Below are 24,886 nucleotides of genomic sequence, written 5' to 3'. Positions count from 1 at the left end.
GATCTGTAACTCATCTTTGGAATGGTTGGTCCCCAGTGGGAAAGCTCTAGTGTTAATTGTGAAGGTTCAAGATATAGACATTCAAAGTTCTGACCTCAAGGCCCCACTCACATGTTACTGTTATAGGTTACTGTTACCGTTGCATGTTACTATTAGATGTTACTGTTACAACACTTTGGGGTTGTCACTTTTCCGGCCAGAAATCTCTGTGGACAGTGACGCCTTTGCCCAAGATTTGCTCAGTCCACTGGGTTCATTCCACCCACTCGGCCTTGCAGGCTGCACTTGGCTCTTACTACCAGCCTGGATCCCATGCCTGCCAGAGGCAAGTCAGGTGTGGAGTGGCGAGGGGTGTGTGAGTGAGCCTGGGGCCTGGCCACTGCACACAGTCAGACCAACTGCTGCAGTCGAGCGGACAGCTCCACGTGCCTGCACGGGTGCTGGCTGGCTGTGAGGCTGCAGCCAGATCAGGCACACTACCAGCAGCTTCCATGGCTGGCACCAGGGAACACAGTGGTGCCCAGAAGCTTGGAGATGCCAGGAACTGCAGGGACTCAAAGTGGGAGCCACAGCCCTGCTCAGGGAGCTCCCAGGTCTGGGCTTCCCAAAGGGCCACAGCTCTTATCTCCTTCTCTTCACACACAACGTGGTAAGCAAGGGGCATGTTTCAGCCTGTCTGTTTGTGTTACCATTCTTTCAGCCTCACCATTCAGTGGGTCCCAAGTTCTCATCCTGTGACCAGGAAGAATGAGGCACACAGACAAGTAAGTGAATGGTTAGCAAGATGAAGAGGAGCTTTATTGAACAATAGAACAGCTCAGAGGAGACCCACAGGGGGCAGCTCCTTTCTGCAGCCAGAGTGTCCCATCAAGTGTTCAGCTCCTAGCAAACAGAGTAGCTCCTCTCTGCAGGCAGGTTGTCCTGTCAGATGTCCAACTCCTAGCAGAGAGGGTAGCTCCTCCCTGTAGTTGGTGGTTTTGTCATCTGTGCAGCTCTCAGAGAGGAGGCCCTGGAGTGGGTAGCTCCTCTCTGCAGATGGTCATCCTCACGTCTGCAGCTCTCAGCAGAAAGGAGGCCCTGGAGTGGGTAGTCCTCTCTGCAGCTGGTTGTCAGGACATCTGCTTAGCTCTGGCTGAGCCTAGGAGCTTTATGGGCCTCAGAGGGGAGGAAGAGCATGCTCATTTGTCCATGGGCAGCCATGGGCAGGCCCAGAAAAAGCACCACAAGTTCCCACTCCAGTCCACAGGACTCGCAGCCTGGCCCCCAGCCTTCAGGCCCTCCCTGGCCTGAAAGTAGACCTCACCAGGGATCACCCCTTTCTGCCCAGGAACCTTTCTGCCTCCTGCTGCTGTTCATGGTGCCTGGGCTATAGGTGCAAAGAGGCGCCTGCAGGCCAGCGCTGAGCTGCCTCAACCCCCCATTGGCTTCCCTGCTATGCTTATTGGCACCCAAAGTCCAGAGCAGGCCAAAGCACCAGGGGGCTGGCATGTCAGCACTGCCCCAAGTGTGTGCACAACCCAGCTGGGCTGCAACGGCACCTGGGCTCACCCAACTTTGCACCATGATCAGAGCAGGTGCAGACAGTAGGGAGAAGCCAGGCAGTGGTAGCAGGCACTTCTGAGCCTGCGAGGGCAGGGGTGGCCTTACAGAGCACCCAAGAGTACAGAAATGCCTATGTCTACAGCTGCAGTTTGGTTGGCTACAGCTGTGTTGGGGGATGGGGGATGGGGCCCTGCATGTTCAATGGAGCAAGAGGCCTGGGTCTGCAACCATGACTTGGGTCACTGGAGCTGCACCTGGGAGGGCGGTGTTCCTGCCTGCTCCTACCTGCCCCCTACAAGAGCACAGGGAGGCCTGGTCTATAGCCATGACTTGGGTAGCTGCAGCTCCTGGGGTCTATAGCCATGACTTGGGTAGCTGCAGCTCCTGGGAGGGCAGGGCTCCTACCTGCTCTGTGGAGTGAGAAGCCCAGGCCTGCAACCACCACAACTTAGGTGGTTGCAGCTGTACCCGGGAGGGCAGGGCTCCCACCTGCTCCCAGGTCCTGAGAGCCCAGGGATGCCAATGTCCATAGGCATGGCTTGGGTGTCTACAGAGGCACCCAGGTACCTCCCACCCCAACTCAGAAGGGGCAGGGCTCCCACTTGTCCCAAGCCCCTGCCAGCTCCATGAAGTGTGCAGCCCTGGCCATGCCTCCCCGCTACAGCCAGTGTGATGGTAGCAGCTGCTCCAGACAGCCCACTGCTGCCATCATTACTTCTAGGAAATCTTCGTTCTTTCAGGCAGGTAACACTTTATACATATCTCTAGTGTAACACATTTTTTAAAATCACATTATGATTATCTGTTTATATAATCTACTTGTCTCTTTAGACAATGACCTTCTTAAGACCTGGGAACTCATCCCAGGGCTTAGTCTAGTGTATAGAACAGAGTAGAAATTAAATGAAAGATTGAATGGCTTACTCATCCCTAGTATGGAAAAACTTGGAGTGGAAGAGTTCTGGAATTAAATGGAATCTTTGTGAGTGTAGTCTGAAATAGTTCTTAGAGTTCCAGTCTGTCCTGAACTCCCAGCTCTACGCCCAAAGTAGGTTCACTTTCCACACCTACTTCAGACTTAGGACTGAACTGGAATTGAACTTTTATGGTGGCTGGTAAAATATGGGATACATCTTTTTTTCTACCTGTTTACCCTGTAGTTCCAGTATTCACCTCTGTGTTTTCTACTCTAGGGGAAAAAAAGGTGGGGTATTCTTAATTTGGGAAGTTATATGGCCAGAATAGAATTTCTAACATTTTTGTTATGATTATTATATAAACACAAAGTTTTAAGCACTGTAAATTTTAACATTCAGTTATCTAATTTAAGCATGTAAACACACTAACTTGAATCTTGCCAGGGACATTTAGAAAAACTAGATTTACTTGAATTTAGTTTGCTTTACATTTATTTACATCACTTGTATTTTTTATAGCAATAGCACGTTTTTTCATTAGCCTTTGTGACATTTAGAAAGTAAGATCTGTGCATTAAAAGCTCTGTAAGAAAGTAAACTTTAATGAAATTTTTTTCTCTCAGACCCAGAGGAATCCTGAACGCTCAGGTTGAATGCCGTATATATAGCAAAAGGCATGGCTACAGCTGAAAGTATTTATGATAAAGTAAAGGACTCAATTTCTACTTTATCCTCTGTCAACACTCATAGGGTAGCTAAGTATATAACTTTTTAATAGAGCATTCTTCTTAAGTATGTGAAAGCTAAAAAAAAATCAAATAACTTTTTATTTTGATTGTTTTAGAAATAAAATCAGGGCTGGGTGCAGTGGCTCATGCCTGTAATTCCAGCACTTTGGGAGACCGAGGCAGGGGATTGCTTGAGCCCAGGGGTTTGAGACCAGCCTGGGCAAACATAGTGAGACCTCATCTCTTAAAAAAATAATAAATAAAAAATAAAAATCAAGTAAATATGAGCAAACCACAACTGAGCACAAGTACTCAACATATATATTCACATATATATTAAGCACACATTTGCATAGATTGACCTTGCTAATACAGGAACCCCTTCCTGGACTTCAGAAAAGGTTTAGTTTCCTTTTCTGTTTTTGTTTTATTTTTTAAATAATGGAGGTTGGGAATGTCAGAACAGGAAGAAACTGCTTTAGTTACGTGGAGTATTGGTATTCCTTCATAACTGGATACCTGCTGAAGGCTGTGAAACCACATGGAGAGGAGGTGCAGAGAGGTTGTCCTCTTTGTGGGGAGGAGATTGGTATCTTGGCAACGTTCATCAAGATCACTGTGACAAAGTAGTACTTTTCAGAGACTGTCCTATACAATCCTTTCAATAAGCCTTTGAGGGCTAATTCATAACCGTTACATTTTAAGGTTGAGGAAAGAAAAGGGGTTAAGTAACTTGGTCTAAATAAGTGAACTGGGAGTGCAGAGAAGCTCCTGACTCTGGAGCCAAAGAGCTTTACATACCTGTGTGTGTGTACATCAATGATACATTTGCTGTATTTCAAGGAAGTGGTGTGTAGATGATGGTCTTAAGGCCATTTGGTAAAATGTTGCTTATTTATTTATCCTCCCACAACTTGGCTTTTTAAATATTGAGTTAAGTAGGTTATTCTAAGGAAATAAAATTCTAAGGTTCATTATAGCCAAACAATATAGAAGACTTCTTTGGAATTAACATGTCTAATTCCACTGAAATGACAAGACTGCTGACTGTGTCCTCCTTAAAAAGATCAATCCTTCAGTATTTCATTATCAGGGAATGTTGGTTTAGTTTGGCGTCATAAAGAACAGTGCCACACAGCCAGTCTAATTACCAATTCCCATGCACTCTCACTGGAGAAAAAGGAGTCAAACCATGAGTGGGCACTACCTAGGCATTATGGCTCCTCAGATCTCAGTTCTGTCAACCTTAATTGCAAGCTTCTTTGAATCTGCCCCCATGAATGCAAGCTTCAGGGGTTAGCCAGAGATGTGGGCAGAATTTATACACAATATTTAGGGCTCCCACTATCAGGTTTTCTTCTTTCTGGGATCCACCCTTACTTTCCAGCTGTGGGTACCTCTGTCTCCCTTCTCTAGTTCTTCAAGCCAGTAAGAGTAGAGGTTTCTTCCCAACTTTTAGTCACCCCTATTACCCTGGGGCCTGCTCTCAGCCTAAAAGCTGTAAGATTAGAAAACTGACCCAGTGCTATGCCATTCCCTTCATCCAAGTGTCACACTTTGACCTCTATATCTGCCTTCTTTTGTTCACTCTTTAGTGCCTTCAGCTAGGTTTATTTTGGTTGGTTTTCCAGAGTTTATAGTTGTTACTTGTGTGTATCTGTTGGGAAGAGGGGACAGAGAGGTCAGCCACTTTTAAAAGTGGAACCTTAAAGAGCTTTTTGTGTATTGAATCATAAGCAAACCTGTTAAACTTCTTATTAAAATTAGACACAAATGACACCAAAAACATTTTGGCACTATAGTATAAAACCATACCTTACTATTGACCTTTCTTCTGCCTATTCTTTTTCATGTTGTCTTTTTCTACTTAAATCCCTCCTCAATTTCAATTATTGTTTAATAATGACTTAGCGAGTACTTACTAGATGGAAGGCACTATGCCAGATGCTCTTATCTGTTAAAATCTTGTTCATTCAAAATCCAAGTCAAATGCAAACACTCCCAGGATCACCCCCTCCCTCTTATTGACCACATGTGATTTACTTTTAGTACTTTGTTCCTACCTTATGACATTATATTTATTAACATACTTGCTTTTCTCTCCACCCCAACCAGTTCTTCATCTCTGTTAGATTATAAACTTCATCAGTAACGGCAAGTCTCACTCATGTTTGTGTCTATCCATGCTGCCTTAAACATACTTTAAAGTCAAGAACTGAAAAGAAACATAAAAGTCTGCAGTTGCAAAGGAAGGAAAAAACTTTAGGACATTAGCTTCCTGTCTGTGTTCTCAAGAGGAGAGTAAGATGTCAGATACTAAAGCATTATTTCTAAAGAACATCTTAACCGAGAAAACTCCTCTCCTCATTATTCTCCCCACTTCCCTTCTCTTCCTCCTTCTTCCTCCATTTCCCTTTCATCTTGTCCTTCTCTTACTCTTGCTTCCCCTTCCACCTTTATCTTTCCCTCTTCACACTTCCTTTTTTTCTCAGTATTTAACTATAGTCTTATTTAAACTTTTCATATGCTTAGTCTCCTCTTTAAAGTGGGAAAATAAATGGGTTTGTATGAACAGACCAGTGATGTCCAAAAACTGGGTGGAGAAGAATCCAAACATTTGATTCTTCCTTTATTGATTCGTCTTTCATTTATAAGATACCATAATGAAATTTTATAGTTTGAATTTTCAATGACAAAAGCCACATATTAGCATCTTTTTCTCTTTGAACCATAGCAACAAACATACCATAAAATGGAAATTATAGAAATAAAGTGAATGAAACTCATTTTTCTAATAAGCTCACTTCTTCCTTAGATTCAGGTCATAAGACATTTAAAAGGAGAAGATCTATCATAAACTGGGCCTTCTGGCGAGGTTCTAGCACTCACCTGGACAACTTGCCCACATCGCCAACATCACCTATGCCAGGACAGCTCTTTGGAATTTCTCTGCCAAATATTTGTGAGAACGACAATCTGCCCAAACCTGTCTTGGTAAGGCTCATTTTGGTCTGTAAACTGATGGGGAAGGGTGTTTGGGAAAGGAGAGCTCTGCAAGGTAAATCTGCCCCCAAATGGAAAAATTATAGACATCATTGTCTTTGGCTAAGAATCTTCATTATTATTCCTCCAAATAACAAAATCAGATTTAGCTACTGTGAAATCAGAAGGACGACATAATAGGGAGAGATAACCTAGTCTACTGATTTCAGGAAAGAGCCACGTAAGCCTGCTCAGATAAAGTAGAATTTGCTCTGTAGACAGAGAATTCACATTATTCCTCACAAATCCTTTCTTGAACGTCACATTGTTCTCAAAGTCTTCTTTGATCATTGTAGCAGCAGAAGCTACTCAATGTTACACTTAGGTTTTTAAATCCGTTTTATTTCTATTTCAAGTGCTCAGGCATAAAGATACATTCCCTGGCATTTGTTTATCTTTTGTATATAGAGTGGGTCAGATGAAAGCCACTGGGTTTATATTATCTCCAGTTGATATTTTAAATAATCACTGCTAAGCAGCGTTTATTGAGTCTCCAGTATCCTTCAAGCACTATACTAGATATATGGCATTTTATACTGTATTATGCATCTACAAATGCCAGACACTTGTCTAGCCACTTTGTTTATTCTTCACAACAGATTTAGGGGATAGTTATTATCATGTCGTCATCCCATCCCTACTTTACAAATTGTTTTAAAGCCTCAGTATTGTACTCAATGTTACACAGTAACTAAGTGGCATAACTAGGTTTTGAATCCCAGGGATTGCTTGTGTTCAAAACCCATTCTCTTCTTACACTGTAAGCAGAGGACATAGTGATAGAAAGCAAAATTAGAGAACACTTAAAACTCTCTCTGAGCAATTTTTAGGAATACAGTGCATTATTAACTATAATGATAATGTTATATAATAGATCAGGTGACCTTATTCCTCCTAACTGAAATTTTATATCCTTTGACCAACATCTCCTCAACCTCACCACCACGCCCAGCCCCTGGTAACCACCCTTCCACTCTCCAAAAAGGTGACTTTAATTTTTCCAGCCATTTATTTAGCTCCAATCCTTCAGTGCTTTTACCCTAGCACACCCTAGCCTCTGGCATCCAAAGAGGGCAAGTATATACATTGCCTTATTTGTGTGTGTCAAGTATCATTTTGTTTATTTTCCTTTGCTTCCCCATAGGATATGCTTTTCTTTCTTAATCAAAAAGGACCCCTCACCAAAGGTATCTTCCGGCAATCGGCCAATGTGAAATCCTGCAGAGAACTAAAAGAGAAATTGAATTCTGGAGTTGAAGTACACCTAGACTGTGAATCTATTTTTGTGATAGCATCTGTCTTAAAGGTAAGAAAAGTCCTCCCTTTATCCACCCCATGGTGTAGCTCTAGAGAAAGAAAGGGTGTTTTACTTTTTCATTATGAACATTATTTCTATCTGCAAAGACCCATAATAGATTTAACATAATTTTTACACTAAAAAGTGTTTAAAACACGTTTCACAAAGTCAACATTGGACTTTAAAAGCTACCACTGATGATATAACATATCAAATATGCTTTTTAAATTTTTTATCCCACACTGATCTCATCTTTACTTCTGCCACTCCATGTAAAAAATAAAAATTTTAAGTTTAAAAAATCAAAAAACACACGTATACCAAAAGAGACATCCTGCTTATGATTTCCTCACTATCTCACTACGTTCTTAATGAAAGCAGTTTTCAAATATAAACATTAAATGTTTGAAAATAGGTAAAGAAGTTTGCCATAATAAACATTTGCCTCACAATTGAAATAAAAAATTGCTGAAATCACTGAAAATTCTATTTATTTTCATAATCATCATGCCTTCCCTTGTCCCCTAATGCCTTTTACCTTTTTTTTTTTTTTTTTTTTTTTGAGATGAGGTCTCAGTCTGTCACCCAGGCTGGAGTGCAGTGGCATGATCTCAGCTTACTGCAACCTCCACCTCCCGGGTTCAAGTGATTCTCCTGCCTCAGCCTCCCGAGTAGTTGGGATTACAAGCGTGCACTACCACGTCCAGCTAATTTTTGTTTTTTTACTAGAGACGGGGTTTCACCATGTTGGCCAGGCTGGTCTCTAATTCCTGACCTCAGGTCATTCGCCCGCCTCAGCCTCCCAGAGGGCTGGGATAATAGGCATGAGCCACCGCACCAGACCTAATGCCTTTTACTTTAAAAGTGGAGTAGGAACGACTTCAGCATCTAAGTTTTCTTTTACTTTTACCACACTTGGCATTCTTTATAGTTCTTACACTTTACCCATTGTTACTTAAGTCACGTCCATAGTTACAGAGATACAGAGTTCTGAAATGTTTTCTGCCCCCACATTCTTGGAAATGCTCTACATTTTTGGAAACACCTACAGTCAAAATGAGCTTTAAGCAGAGCTTTTGACCTTAGCAGTATCTTCTGCAGACCTGTGTCAAGGCTCCCACGTCCCAAAGAATTAGAATGCACCAGAGCTAGGGGTCAAGACAAGGCCCCAGCCTGTATTTCAGGCTGAAACATGAAAACCAAGTTAAGGAAAATATGGTGAAGAAGATTCTTGCATACCCCTACTCCAGCTAAGTGCCCAGGTGCTTATAGAATGTTACTTCATGACTTTATATACAATCAGATGTTTCTTGGTAAATAAGCCATATCTGCTCTTAAACCCTGCTATAGATTTTTGCAATTAAATATCATGCAAGAGAACTGGAGGGTTGAAGCTAAGGTCATCTCATCTGTTTTGCACAGGGTTTATGATTACTCTTCAGTCCTGGAACACACTAAAAATATGAATACGTATTTTACATATACACATATGTAAAAATATGTAGCCAGATATATATGCCAAGGTTTTTTATGCATGATAAAATTTTTTTTATACATCTCTTAATTTACAAAGGTAAAGCTTGTGTTTTTTGGGTTTTTTGTTTGTTTTTTCAGACGGAATCTCGCTCTGTCACGCAGGCTGGAGTGCAGTGGTGTGATCTCAGCTCACTGCAAGCTCTGCCTCCCATGTTCACGCCATTATCCTGCCTCAGCCTCCAGAGTAGCTGGGACTACAGGCGCCCACCACCATACCCAACTAATTTTTTTGTTTTTTTTTTTTTTTTTTGAGACGGAGTCTCGCTCTGTCGCCCAGGCTGGAGTGCAGTGGCCGGATCTCAGCTCACTGCAAGCTCCGCCTCCCGGGTTCACGCCATTCTCCGGCCTCAGCCTCCCGAGTAGCTGGGACTACAGGCGCCCGCCACCTCGCCCGGCTAGTTTTTTGTATTTCTTAGTAGAGACGGGGTTTCACCGTGTTAGCCAGGATGGTCTCGATCTCCTGACCTCGTGATCCACCCGTCTCGGCCTCCCAAAGTGCTGGGATTACAGGCTTGAGCCACCGCGCCCGGCCGATTTTTTTGTATTTTTAGTGGAGACGGGGTTTCACTGTGTTAGCCAGGATGGTCTCAATCTCCTGACCTCATGATCGCCTGCCTCGGCCTGCCAAGCTTGTGTTTTAAAACAATTTTCTTTAAACAACCAAGAATGTCTGCAGAAAAAAAAAAAATTCTTACTGTGCTGTTCTTCATAGCATTACACTTCTTAAAATTTTGTGCTAAACTGTTGATGCTATTGCAAAGAAGCATGGTTCTAGAAGAGTTAAATTATGTTTCAAATTGTAGAAATATTTGTCCAAAAATAACCAAAAGGCAAAAAATGATCCAACTGATTGAAAAATCTGGTTAAATGTGTTCCAAGTAATTAGCATTTTATTGTATGTTTTACCCCCTTTTCTTCCAAGTGCTTGCAGAAAGGGAGATAATTTTTAGAAAAAGTTTTTAAGCTTTTGTTTTGTTTCTTGTTTTTAAATCTGTTTTGAAGTGGTACTTACATTTTCCTTTAATTTTTCACTTATGCTGGTTTTGCTTAAATATAAGTTTAAGTTAAAGCTTAACTCTTCAAACTATAATTGGATGAAAATTGTTTAAGACACTATAACTTTGATCCATCAAACCTTTGAGGAAAAGTTCATATTTAATCCTGCAGTATCTCATCTCAAATGAATTTGGGGGTTCTGCTGATGGCCTTGGCTCTGCTTTTGGAGGAGAGGAGACATTCAGTTAAGTGCTGTGAGCTGGTGATTGCAGTTCAGAATCGGCTCTCACATCCTTCTCAGCTGTGATGATGGTTGTATTTCGTAACTTGTTATTCCAGCTGTGGGAGAGTTCATTGAGATGTTACGAGTTATTATCTTTCAAGTGTAGGTTTAAGATGTTAATGATGTTTTTCTTCAAGACAGATCATAAGTATGTTTTCCACGGAGATTTAAAAAGAGAGCTATTGTCCCTACCACATTTTGAAATAACAAATTTTGCCTCTTCTAAATCTAACTTCTAAAGTGGGTACAGCAGCTAAAATTAGTTTGGAATTATGAAAATTAAATCACTTTACCCAAAAAGAGGTAACTTTTGTAATGATACACCTGAATCACAAGTATGCAAGTACATTTCTGCTATAAGATATAATAGAACAGAAGAAGACTTTGAATTAGTCAATCTTCCTTCTTGTTAAACATTCTAAAAAAAAAAAAAAAAAAAAAAAGGATGGTAATAAAGTGACATGACTACAAAGAGGCTTTTCAGATTATCTTAAAATCTCAGTTACAGTTGATTGGCCTTCTCTTGGCTCCCATTAATATTTGGCCATATGCAATATAGCAGTAGTTCACTAATGACCTCTACTATGACTAGGACTGTGCTTGGCATTGACATGTACAAAGAAGGTAAGGGTCTGTCCCTACCCTGGAGGAGCTCATAAGCAAGTGGGGAAGATGCCCACACAATCAGCTAATTGTAGCAATAAGTTATCACAGCTTCTATATTACTGTTATAAACATGATATCTAAGTAACAAGGTGTGTGTTGCCTTCAATAAGGCACATAGGTAAAATTATTGATTTGATTTAGCAAGAGTTAAAATTGCCCAATTGCTGACTTTCACCTGTCCTCATGTTGTAAGCAGGGAATTGCAAGAGGGTAGCCAACCATGTATATGGTGCTTAAACACGATATTGAGTTTACTCTGGCTAAAGTTTACTAAGGTGGAGATCAGACTGTAAGCTTGACCTTGGTAATGCCACAGCAAAAGCAAGAGAGACAGTTGGCCTAGAGTCAACTCTGTAGGACCAGGACAAGAACCAAATTTTGTTATTTTTAAGTTTTTTGTAAACAAAAACCAAACAACAAAAGCTAAACAACAAACATCCTTGGTCATTTGCTGTTTGTGTCATAGTTCAGCCTTACCACACTCAGCCCTGCCAGTGATCTCAGCAGAATAGGGTCTCCTAGAAAAGGATAATATCCTGTGGACATGTTATTTAGAATATTTACATCAGGCATAGGTGTGCTGCCCAAGTTTCTAGAACCCAGCCATCACCTGAAATGCTCTCTCTCCCCAAATATATGAGAACCTTTCTACAGGGAATACAGGGAGAAACCTTAAGTACCTCTTTATGCAACTGTGCACTAATACCACTGGAATATAAAGTTCTAAGGTAACAGATACTTTGTTTTATTCACTTCTCTATCCCCAGCAACTTAAATAGTGCTTGGCACATATGAATAAATGCACATAGAATGATTGAATTAATGACTATCAGACAATGAACCTCATAGATACCTTGGTGCATTTCCTTGAACTAGCCGTCTAAGGGACAGGGGAAAGGAATTTAGGATGGTTTACTGCCAGACCTTCTTATGTCATACTAGTTCACTAAAATGTATGCAAACAGGAAGTTTCAGCCAAATGGGTTGTCCTTTATTTTCCCACAATAATGAAGACTCCAGTCATCCCAATGATTTTTGCTGTAAGAAAATCAAAGTACATGTTTCTGTGTCCCCAAGTCAGTGGAGAGTTGGTGCAGAGCTGTGTAGTTCACAGAAGAGAGTACTTAAGGGAACTTTTCAACAAAATGTCTTCTACTTTCTCTAATACATGTTTGGCATGAGGATAATGATTTGAAATATTTGTTTTTCAATCTATTTAAGGATTTTCTGCGAAATATTCCAGGAAGTATTTTTTCATCAGATCTCTATGATCACTGGGTCTCTGTAATGGATCAAGGAAATGATGAAGAGAAAATAAATACTGTTCAAAGGTAATTATTCTAATTTGGTCATGTCTCAAATATACTTTTAAAATATTTTATAAGATTATTTATTAAAATAATGACAGCTATCAAAGTCATATCCATGTGGACCAGTTTAGAAATAGATTTATGCTAGTTTGTCATTGTTTTCCTCCTTAATCTTATAGTTGAACATTGTAATACTTGAACATTGTATACCTTCCATATACCTGAATCTGATGGGAGCTGAAATCCATTAGTCCACTAGCTAATACTATAGGCCCAGTCTTCAGTTTATGATCTTAATTTTTGTAAATATTTAACCAGACAACTCATCATATATTGCATTCACCAACTGAAGTCATACAGAGAAAATGAGCTATTCTGTCTTCTCACAGAACTCACAGTCTGGTAAGGTAGATAGAAAAATCAAGAATTACAATGCAGTACAATCAGTGCTAGGGGGGAGATTTGGAGAGTGTTGTGGAAGCACAGCAAAGGCACAGTTAAGTCCTTGAAAAGTGGAAAGGAAAAGCAGAGTTGCAAAGTACATCTGATCATAAAGGATGTGCTGTCTCTACTCATGCAAAGGGAAATTGCTGGTAGAACTCACTACCCCATTCCTGAATGTTTCCTGCATTATAAGAGAATAGGAAAGAAACGTCCCTTAACAAAAAGCAATATTTCTACTTCTGTGAATACTCAGGAATCTCAATATTATTTACTTGTATTTGCTTGTTTAGTACAGTTGTTTTTTTTCTTAAGCAACTTTCATATATGAACTATCTACATCTTTCACCAGTAGAACATAGTACAGCTGCTGAAGACACCAGAAACCAAGGCCGTTTAACAAAACACCACCTCCACTTCCATTATAGTTTGGCGTAAACCATTCAGATAGTGAGCATCAAATTCTAAACTTTGTTGCTAATTGTCTAAAACACTATATATCCTATAAGCTGTTAAATGATTTTTTTTGGAAAAAGGTAAAATTATGACTCTCATGCAAATATGAACACGTGAAATATTTTGTTTAAATCATTTATGAGGGAACTAATAAGATGTTAACAACCAGTTCAAAGGAGATTTCAAAGTTGAAATCATATATACATTCATATATATTCATATATTCATAATCATATACATATTAATATATGAATCAGAAATGCTAAAGTGAATTTGCAAATAAATACAAATAAAACTGACCTTTTCTGTCAGGGCAGGGGTGCAGATAAATCAGTTGTCTCTCCACCAGACAGGAATTTTCACATATTTAGACAAGTATTAGATGCTCTGCTATCAGTTGTTTACAACTTACACAGAGTTGTAAAATACCTCTTATTGTGAAAAATCTTAGGGCCCTATAGAAGCAGAAAACCCAAACGCTTATGCTAGATGCCTTATTTTCCATTGAATACACCCAGTAATCTTTTGTTCCATTTCAAAGTCCTTCATAACTTACCCTTACAAAAACTATGCTCATTGTCGGTCTATTGTACTGAAGAAAGGCCTCCCTGTTATTTGTGCAAGCAGCAGTCAGACTATCTTGTTTTCCCTAGGTTGCAAGTTTCTGTTGAAAAAAAAAAAAAAGAGTCATGAATATCAGTGTATTTGTAGTTTTTTTGGATAATAGTAGTCATTTTTGGTGACTGATCATTTAAAAATTCCTTATCAATTACAACATGAGAACAGTAGAAAATATACTACTATAAGCAACTTATATGTGAAAGTGATACGATGAAACAGATTTAGGACAAAATTGACCTTGGAAGCTGGTGGAGCAGAGCATAAGCTCTCAAAATGGACCTGGACGTCTTGATAGCTAAGGTTTGGGTTCTTACCAAGAGACAGCATTGCTGTGTTGCTACTTGGAAATAAAGGAGCATTTTATAAATTACTGTTTAATTTTATCAGAAAGCTTTTTGCCGTTTTTGGTTGAAAATATTCTGAAATGTTACAGGATTGGCCTAAGTTTGCATTATGCTAGTTTCAGGGAAATATTTCAGGCAGCATTTTTTTGAATGAAACATTTTTCTGCATTCTTTTACATTTTCATTGAGATGTGAAGACAATATAAAAAAAACAAAAAATAAATTCCCAGTGCCTATTTTTTCTTTCTGTCCAGGCAGTCCTCACTTTGTATGGTACCATGTTAACTGAAACTCTTGCATATCTGAACTATGTTCTTGATTTGCCCTCTTCCCCATTCAAAGTGAGAGTTGCTTGTCTTTACAAGTTTTTAAATGAAATGTCTTGCTTAAAGAGTAATTTTTCTGTCTTTAGGCTATTAGACCAGCTTCCGAGAGCCAATGTTGTTCTCCTAAGGTATCTTTTTGGGGTGTTACACAACATTGAGCAACATTCCTCATCCAATCAGATGACTGCATTTAATTTAGCTGTGTGTGTCGCTCCAAGTATTCTTTGGCCTCCTACTTCCTCCCGCCCAGAACTAGAAAACGAATTTACAAAAAAGGTAATGAAGTTTTTCATTTTTATGCCCTGGGAGACTGAGTCCCCATTTTGAAACTGAAATTTGGGGTATTCTAAAAGATGATTTCTTAAATAACTTAAGTATACCTCCTTAGAAAATTTGACTACTGGTAGACTATAGGAAAGTGATTTGTTAAGTAGGAAATGATAGCAGATGGGTTACTTCTCTTTTCCCTTTAAGGAGGCTAAACACTATGACTAAAACCATAAAGTGAGAAAGCAGCTGATATGATTTTTAAAATGAAAAAAAAAAAAAAGGACTTTGGAGTTAGGACAGCCAAGCTTTCATTCTCAGCTCTACCCCCTAGCCAGATGTATAGTCTTGGGCAAAGTTACATTGACCTACAGTGTCCTCATCTAGAAATAAAATGGAGTCGGTGATAATACAGTAGTTATTTGAAATCACACTCCTGTAGTCCCGGGCAGTTAATAAGGGGTGTGGGGATATCAGTTCCCTTGCTCTTAACATTTCTCCTGCCCCTTGGCCTCAGCTACTGGGGCAAGGAAACTTCAGAAAGGTTCCAGTACCTCTCAATGGAGTCACAAAGCTCCCTAATAAACTCTTACCTTTCCCCACAAGCACCTCTTGTTAGGGAGCCTAGCAGAAGGTGGCAGTACATGGATAGACCTGTCAGCCAAATGCTTGGGTAGAGACTAGTCAGGAACACAAGTTTTCTTCCTAGCTGTCTTTCTCCTTCACAGTGCACTCGCAGATGAGCCCTCTTCCCAAGTTTATGACAGCCTGCCCTTTACACAATAAATGGTTTTTATAAGTCTTTGTCTAATGATGCTTTATAAATTTTAATAACAAAGTATATTTCTTTACCCAGTTTTACAAACAGAGCCATTGGTATAAAATGTTAACATTAAGGCAAGGCTACAAATAATAACTTTAGTCCACCGATTACATTTCTATGCCCAAAGTACTTTTAAAAGTATCATAGTTTTTTAGGGGAAACTGTTTAATGTACTTTTAAAGCAGATATGAATTTTTCTGTGGGTACATGTGCTTTTTGTTGTTAAAATCAGGATTTATATATGAAATGTGATTTATAAACATGTAATATGAAAAGTAATACTTCATTTGTCCTTTTTCTTACAGGTTTCTCTGCTTATACAATTTCTGATTGAGAATTGCCTTAGGATATTTGGAGAAGAAATCACTTCCCTCTTCAGAGAGGTTTCAGTGAGATGTGACACTAGAGAGAATGCCTCAGGTATTTTGAATAATTGGATTGGTTTTTGTGAGAAACAGACACATGTTTGTAAACATACTGGGATAGGGGTTTTCCTGGAGTCCACAGCAGCTGAAGTGAAGGGAGCCTCTGATCCAGGTCAGTGGGGCCCAGGGCTTTTGATCCTTCCTTAGATGGCCTGCCAATAGGTTAGCATGTGTTAACAGTGTAGTGCGATTAAGAACTATATAAAGATTAGGTTCCAGCCTTCAATAAGTTAGTGGCAGCATGCTGTGGTATGATGGTTTTTGATGGGCTTTTTATGAATAACCCTAGTATGTATAACAGAACTGCTGTGGGTGAAACTGGTGTAGAAAGCCCAGAGGTAGTGGAGCCATGAGTGGTTTTGTTTGTTTGTTTGTTTGTTTTTTGTCCTCTCCTTCCTCATACTGGTCCCTCAGGCACCTCAGAATTCTAGTGTGCTATGAAACAGTTTGAAACAACTAGCATCATTTGGCTGGGAGGGTGGGGGAACATTGAATTCAAAGACATACAGCTGCCTTCAGAACCTGAATCCCTGTGCCATCAATTACTAGATATGTTATCTTTGGCTGGTTATTCTATGCCAGTGAACATCATTGTCTTTATCTCTAAAATGTGGATAAAAATAATGTCTAACTTTTATGGTTGTTGTAAAGATTAAATAAGGTAATGGATATTAAAGAACTTTGTAAAAGGACATTGTTAGAGTTAGTAAATGGTTTCCCCAAGACTAGCGTTAAGTATGTGTAACCACCAGCAACCTGTTAGAAGGCAGAGTCTCACTCAGAATCTGGATATACTTATACTATGAAAGCATTAATTCCTTCATATGTTTCACCATTTCTTGGTCATATGACATGTTCACTGCCTTAAGAAAATTTTAAGGAAAGCCCATTCGTCAGGAACTGATATAAATCTCCTATACCCCAGCAATTTTATTTTTATTCTTCACTAACAATTGAGATTGTGAAAGATTCTTTCTTGAGAGCAGGAATTTGAACACTCCACATGAAAAGAGAATTCAGCTAAGCACCATAGTTTGTTCTTAAGGAAGCATAAGTATATTTGTGGTAAGTAAACATGCTAATCATGGTTTAATTTTTTTGACAGATATTTCTTGCTTTCAACTGAATGACTCCTCCTATGACAGCTTGGAAAATGAGCTAAATGAGGATGTTGATGCACCATGCAGTGACTTGGTAAAGAAACTTGGCCAGGGGAGCAGAAGCATGGACTCTGTCTTAACCCTCAGTGACTATGATCTTGACCAGCCCGAGGTTGAAGGCCTTTTAACCCTAAGCGACTTTGACTTGGCCCATTCTAAAGATGAAGATGTTCAAATGAAACGGCCTCTTGAATCCAAGCCAGTGAACATTTTAGCGTACACAAAGATCCCACTGCGGGATCATGCCAGGGCCCCGTCTGCCATGTGCACACCCAGCTACCTGTCCACAGCTGCAGCAAATGCTGCAAAAAGCCTGAGGCGACACCGGCGTTGCTCAGAGCCCAGCATCGACTATCTGGATTCAAAGCTTTCCTACCTCAGGGAGTTTTATCAGAAAAAGCTACGCAAGTCCAGCTGTGATACAATTCTTTCTCAAAAAGATGAAGACTATCTGAAGCAGAATCAACCCCTCCAGGAAGAGGGAAAGACATGTTTTAAACAGAGTTTAGTCACAGGCACTGATGTCAGCAAGAAAAATCCCACTACTCAAAACACTAAGAAGAAAAGCTTGTCTGGTAGTGAAGGAAATCATATGAAACTTTTCCCTAAGTCCAAGCCAGTGGCCATTTCTGTGGCGTCTTATAGTCCTGTGTCCTCACAGGATCATTCCAAGAACCAGCCCTTTGATGTGGATACATCTGGATACTCCCCACCACACACAGCAGATGCCCTCAAGGGTCCAAGGACACACCGGCGCTGCTCAGAGCCCAACATAGAAGACCAGAACCGCAAGCTGACCTATCTCAGGGGAATTTATTCAAAGAAACAACATAAAACCAGCTGTGAAGCTGGTCTCTTGCATGGAGAGGAGGATTATCTCAAACGGCATAAGTCTTTGCAAATGGAGGGGCAGAAGCTTATTAATCAGAGTTTAGTCATGGGGATTGAGGTGGGCAAGAGTAGTGCCACAAACCAAAACACTGAGAAGGTTCTACCCCCAAAATTAAACCTTTGCCCAAGGACCAGCTATTCCAGCTTATCCTCCCCAGGCACTTCCCCATCCGGCTCATCAGTAAGCTCCCAAGACAGTGCTTTTTCTCAGATTTCTGAACACTCTGTGTTTACACCCACTGAGACTTCCTCTCCAATAGATTGTACTTTTCAGGCTCAGAGAAAACGGGAAGAGCTTTCTCCTGACTTTAGCAATGCCAGCCATGTTTCTGGAATGCCCGGTCCCTCATCAGGGCAGGCTTGCAGCCGCCCGGCCTATACAAAGAAGGACACCATGGAGTGGCATTCACAAATGCATTCTGTAACTCTTCATCCCAGCACATGGTTGAGAAATGGTGTGGCCAGTCTGAAAAACTGGTCCCTCAAAAAGAAAGCAAAGGCAGCCAGACCAGAGGAAAAGAAAACAGATTCTCCAAAAGGACCCCTAGAGCCACCCCTACATGCTTCTGGTGTTCCAGAAGCCAACTCACTGCAAGAGGAACAAAAAGACTTGCCCTTAAGGGCAGCTGAAGGACTGGCCCTCATGCAGTCAGCCCAAAGTTGTAGTTCTTCTCCCTTCCAGGACTCAGAGAGACACTGTAGCTCTCCATTCAGCCTGGTGGAGAGCAGACTCAAGCTGTGTATGAAGTCACATGAGGAAATAGAGCCTGGTAGTCAGAGCTCTTCTGGTTCTCTCCCTTGGGAAAGAGCCTCAGCCAGCTCTTGGACTCTAGAGGATGTGACCAGCCCAGACTCAGGGCCTACAGTGGTCTGCGACATTGAGGACAGGTATTTAACCAAAGACATTTAACCGTAATAAGAATCTGATGTCCACAAGAACAGGAACTGGGTTAATAATAATAGACAATAATTATTATGACCACTTTGTATAAGATACCTGGGAGAGGTAGCATAAGGATTATCATTGCTAATACTTAGGACAATGAAATAATTCTCTTTATTGAGACTACTTGACAAATAACTTTATGCTAAAACTTTTGTCACCTAAGTGTTTAGGAGGCTTTTTCTTATTAAAGGTTGGGATTGGTCCTGTCATGTGGTTTTAGAGATACTAACAGAGGGCTAGCGAAAGCATCTTCTGTAGAGGAACCACTTATGGGAACAGTCTGTGAGACTGGTGTCCTGAGAAGACCAAGATATCATGAATAAGGAATAGGGGCCTGAGGAGAGAGGGGAAGGGTACAGAGAAACCATCTACATTCCATGGAATGTTTTTAATAAGTAGGCAAGAAAAATGCCACTAATCAAAGCATTAAGTGTGTCCAGTAATGAAGAACATCATGTAAAACCTTTCCCTAAATCCAAGCCAGTGGCCATTTTTGTGGGATCTTACTAATCATGTGTCCTTACAGAATCATTCCAGGAACCAGGCCATTGCTACAGCTAGAGTGGAGAAAAACAGAGTGACTCAAAAGCCATGGGTACCATGATAATCAGTTTTGTTGGTTGTATTTGTCGATTTGTTTTTTCATTAGTGTTGAAGTGCTTTGCAAAGGCTTCAGGAAACAGAGTTGTGAGGAGAAAGAAGAAAATGGCTGCTCATGTCAGTACCCTTTTCAAAGGTGTCTCTGGCTAGAAACATTCTTCAGAAAAGCAACTTTCTCTATTTAAAAGGTGACCTCCTGACAGCATTCACTCTCAGTGTGGGGGAAAAGACCACAACAACGGTCCTTTCTCAATTACACGAATGCTGTTAACGTGATCAAACCATGGCATCACTTTGCTGAAATGTTTCTGCACAGTCCTGCCTCTTAGGTTGTAGTCAGCCAGAAAAAACATAAATCATTCCCTTTTCTGATTTTTATAGTTTGGCAATTGAGAGAGCAATATAGAGGGTGGCAGATTATAAGGAGTCCCACAATAGAATACCCAACAAAGTGGCTACCAGGCCTTCTCAGACAGCCATTTGCTTTGGGTTTTACTTCCAGACGTCGTTTCGTATTTTTGCTCCAAATGTTTCATGGCTTATACCCCATTGGTTTATTTTATATCCATGGACCTTTCTCCGCTTTCTTGACTTAAAGTTTACAGCAGTACATCTCATCACCTAGAAACAGATTATCAGGCCTTGCCAACTAGTATGCAGGGACGGCACTGAAAATGGATGTGCATCTTCTTTCACATTAACTACTTACCTATAAGAAGTTGCTCTGAGCCCATTCTCTTTAGTTCACCACCAGATGGATCTTTCTCTCACAAGCTAGCTTATTCCAAATTATTTGTTTTATCAATCAGCCAGAAAATGGTCATATCAAATGTTTTCTTTTTTGTTCTAAAGGTTGCATTTTCAGTTATAGGGAAAAAATGTTTTCTCTAAGATAGAAGAAGTTATTTCAGTATTAGCTATAGGTGCTACCTACCTCGTGGGGACATGGCCCTGTTTGTGCTAACCATTACAATGATCTTTAAGAACTCTGCATCCAAAGAGCTACTTCATGACACTGGCCATCTCAGTCACAGATGTGAAGTCGATTTCACTTTATAACTAACCAGTCCCACATATTAAGACTCCTAAGTGGCCATATGCATCTTTTTTGGTATAATATATAAAGTCAGCAGGGACTCCCCTTTCCCTTAGGGCATACTACTGTCAGAACTGCAAGATGTGAATGAAGCTCTTATGGCTTGGAGTGTCTTTCTGGAAGAAATTGCCTTTTACTTTTTCATATTAGCAGGTAAAAAAATCATTCACCCAGTTTGAAGCATCGAAGAAAATAGTTGCTGAGGTTTTTTAATAACCATTCCTACTATCTGTGTTCCCCTAGATACTCCTGTAATTCTTAATGTGAATAGTTTGTTAATATTGCTGTAAAGTATTATATTGTATGATTTGAAGACAGACTATATGTCATTTTATTATACTCCATCAATCTATAATATATTAGACTGATGCTTTATCTAAAATGCTTTGAGTTTGTATAATATATCTTGACAAATTTTACTACCATATGTTATGTAATAAATGTGTATTTTTGTACTTGCAGAAACTGCTGCTAACTTTTAAAGTTGTTTGGTTTTCAAGGCACTGATAATGGATATGTATGAAGTCCATGCTGTCGGTTAAATAAAATGCCATTCTGCAGAATTAACCATCCCACCAGAGCAATATTGCCCTTTGTAGAATTGTTCTAGTTAATGATCCCAGTCTCTGCCTAACATTGGAAATTTCATAGAGTATAATTAATGTTGAATTTGAACCTTGAGCTTTTAGTCAGAACCCATGGTCAGTCTGTCTTTTTAGGAAAAGTGGTTTTATAAAATATTTTTTTCTAATGTTGTCTTCATTTTCTTAGGCATTATGTTTTCATTGTGCTCCTGGAATGAGATATAGTCAGTATTTTTATGTCAAAGAACCATCAGATCACTTCGATTGTGTGAGATTTTCTTATCTAAGTTTGGACCATTCTAGCCAGAATACCCAGATGACCCCAGATACATGCCAAGACGTTTCTGCTTTTCAGGTCATATAAATGTATTTAATATGACAAGATTGTCATGACTGCTACAGCTTTGCCGTCTTAAAGTTGGCTGAGTTTCCCCTCTGTGTAAAGTTAATCACTATTTCAAAGCGATTCAAAAACATATACCACTTTAGTCCAGAAAGAATTTCTTCTAACTGGGTGGAAAAGAACACAACTCCAGTCAGGTTATATTTGGGCAATGTACACACACACTGGTGTTGATTTCTCTCAGAAACACAATGATAATTTCACTTTTTAAAAAGAGTCTTAATCTAAAAGCACTGAATTTAAGAGATTATCTCCTTTGTGCTTTTCTACTTTTCATGACATGACATTGATTCAAAGGGATCTAATGTATATCTTTGAACCAATGCCATATTGTTTCTGCTAAAAAAAAACTCTAAGAATATTATGTATTTTCATCCAAATTTTGGTGGCAAGTGTTTAATTCGTATTTTCCTTCCAGGTCATGTTTTGTTTGTTTTGTTTTGTTTTCGTTTTTGTTTTTTTGTTTTGAGACAGAGTCTCACTCTGTAGCCCAAGCTGGAGTGCAGTGGCATGATCTCAGCTCACTGCAACCTTCGCCTCTGGGGCTCAAGCAGTTCTCCTGCATCAGCCTCCCAAGTAGCTGAGACTACAGGTGCGTGCCACCATACCCGGTTTATTTATTTATTTATTTATTTTTAGTGGAGACGGGGTTTCACCATGTTGCCCTGGGTGGTCTCGAACTCCTGAGCTCAGGCCATCAACCCACCTTGGCCTCCCAAAGTGCCAGCTCATGTTTTAATGACACAGAGAACATCTTCACAAACTGCCTATTCCAATGCAAAGAAAAATTCATTACAAAAAAAAAATTTAGTAAATGACTTTTATTCCCTGAATAATAAAGTTGGATAAAATGTTTACTTTCTTCAACATCTATTCTGGCTGTGAGGATTTCTCATAAGGTAAGTTTCTAAGTATTCTTGAGTTCTGTGCTGACTTACCCTGAGCTAGCATTTTACCCTGTTCCTGAGCCACCTTCATGTTGCATTCAGGTTTGTTTTTTGTTTTTTTTTTTAAATACCATGAATTCTTAGCTCTGCCCTCCATAATGTCAGATGTTATGATAGAATTAATTGACAGAGGGCTCTGGGTTGTAATTTGTAAAGTTTTGTTTTGAAATCCCAAAGAAGTACACACAGATGATGGTATTAGATGACCATTGCTCCTTTTTTTTTTTTTTTTGAGATGGAGTCTCACCCTCATTACCCAGGCTGGAGTGCAATGGCGCAATATTGGCTCACTGCAACCTCCGCCTCCTGGGTTCAAGCGATTCTCCTGCCTCAGCCTCCCGAGTAACTAGGATTACAGGCATGTGCCACCACGCCCGGCCAATTTTGTATTTTTAGTAGAGACGAGGTTTCTCCATGTTGGTCAGGCTGGTCTCGAACTCCTGACCTCAGGTGATCCACCCGCCATGGCCTCCCAGAGTGCTGGGATTACAGGTGTGAGCCACCACGCCCGGCTGAGCATTGTTCTTTAATGTGTGTTCACTTAGTACAGCACCAGAACACACATTTTTAGATCAAAATATATTTTAACATTTGTTAAGGCAAAATATATGTTTTCTGGAGTTGAATTTTGCATGGTAATATATAGGCTTTGGAGACATTAAGATTTAAATGCTAGTTGTTATAGTCTAGACTTGATATTAGATTACAGTAACTTGGAATTAAATTTAGGACTTCTCCTTGCAGCCTCTTTATCTGCTATGAAGTGAATAAATCAGCTAAAATCTTGTGAGGTAGTTCCATTACTCTAAGCAAATAAAATGGGTGCTACAAAGAAATGCGCCTTCTCTGCCAGATCACAGGGGCTGCGATTGTTACTGCCTAAAATTTTCAGGAAGAAAGGAAATGAGTATCTTTTCCCAAGAATGGGATGATTAAGTAGCAGAGAATCATCAAAATACATGAACACAAGACGCTTCCTGCTTGATGGCACAGCAAGTGAGTAGAGAGGGGGGAAAGCCTTAAGTAAGCATTCTAATCCGTACAAGAAATTGAATCACAGGGAGTTTAAGAAACAAAACTGAAAAGAAGGAAAGACCATGGCTTGGGAAAATGCAGGTGTTAAAAGTGATAAAATGTTATTCAGGCAGCTAAACTTTTATTGCCAGGTACTGTTCCAGACCCTAGTGATACAAGGTGAAAAAGACAAATTATTTCTGTCCTCAAGGACTTTAAACAGGGAAGGGAAAAATTGGGCTGTGTAGAAGAGTGGGAACAGTAACATTTATTGGGTACTTTGTTGCATGTATGCACTGGTGATGAATGTATTACATGTAGTATTTCATTTAATGCTCACAATAGATCTTGCGTCCTGGGTACAGTCAGCTGGCACCTCATTCTGACCACAGGCTTTTTTTTTTATTATTTTTTTTTAACCTTTTCCTCTTAAAATAGGTAAGACAATACTTCTTTCATCATAAAGCAGGCACAAATTATGTATGCGAGGACCATCCAGACTTTCCTAAATTCTTGTGTCTAGGCTGGGTATCTCAAATTTATGAAAATCATATCAGAAATAATTCCGAAAGCTACGATGAATATAAAAATAATTAGACTGAGAATTTGGTTTACACAAAATGGCAGACTTGTATCTCCATGCTCCTCTCTGCTAAGTACAACTGTAAATCCTATAAGTATACAAGAGACAGCCAAAAGAAAATCTTGAAAGGGGATAAGAGGCAGTGAAACTGGTTTGGAACTCTAGGAGTGGGGGAACAACGCAGTGGCAGAGCATCTCACATCTCCTCACCAGTAGAATAAGGTGACCCAAGGCCTGACCTTTCCCAACTAGCAACACAGGGCAGCTCAGAAATGCCCCTTTCCCTGATCAGTGAGAATCCCTCTGACACCACTGGGTGAAGCAGGAACCATCGGCAAGATGGACTGATGAGAGCCCCACTAGTAATAAATGACTTTTCCTGCTGGGCCTGACACTTCCCTCACCCCTGAAAGATCAGGCAACAACAACAGCAAGAGGGACCCAGCCACAACCTGCAGCTCATCCTGGAAAGCTAATTGGCCACAGCTGCTGTAAGATTCCCCTCCCCTGTCCAGAAACACTGGAACAGCCAGACGATATGGGAAGGATTCCACCACAAAAAATACCCAGCCAGGGCTGTCTCAGGCATGAGGAACAAAGAGGCCTCCCTGACCAGAAACATCAAAATACACCACAAAAGCT

At 40.2% G+C, this 24,886-nt stretch overlaps 1 protein-coding gene across 6 annotated transcripts in view; it reads left to right on the top strand.

Moving 5' to 3' along the window:
- The window catches only part of ARHGAP20 (Rho GTPase activating protein 20), a 124,178-nt gene extending 102,892 nt beyond the window's left edge, over window positions 1–21,286 (top strand). For 5 of the 6 annotated variants that reach the window (XM_025356852.1, XM_025356850.1, XM_025356851.1 and 2 more), the window contains 6 exons: window positions 6,003–6,181; window positions 7,374–7,535; window positions 12,229–12,338; window positions 14,592–14,781; window positions 15,901–16,015; window positions 17,126–21,286. In XM_025356852.1, the coding sequence (XP_025212637.1) occupies window positions 6,003–6,181; window positions 7,374–7,535; window positions 12,229–12,338; window positions 14,592–14,781; window positions 15,901–16,015; window positions 17,126–18,981 (2,612 nt within the window). In that variant the 3' untranslated portion in view covers window positions 18,982–21,286. The remainder of the gene's footprint in view (window positions 1–6,002; window positions 6,182–7,373; window positions 7,536–12,228; window positions 12,339–14,591; window positions 14,782–15,900; window positions 16,016–17,125) is intronic. The other variant, XM_025356848.1, reaches the window with a different exon arrangement.
- Window positions 21,287–24,886: the final 3,600 nt, after the last annotated feature.

Source organism: Theropithecus gelada, chromosome 14 (genome assembly GCF_003255815.1).
Source record: "Theropithecus gelada isolate Dixy chromosome 14, Tgel_1.0, whole genome shotgun sequence".
Taxonomy (NCBI): Eukaryota; Metazoa; Chordata; class Mammalia; order Primates; family Cercopithecidae; genus Theropithecus; species Theropithecus gelada.
This window is presented reverse-complemented; position numbering and strand designations above follow the sequence as displayed.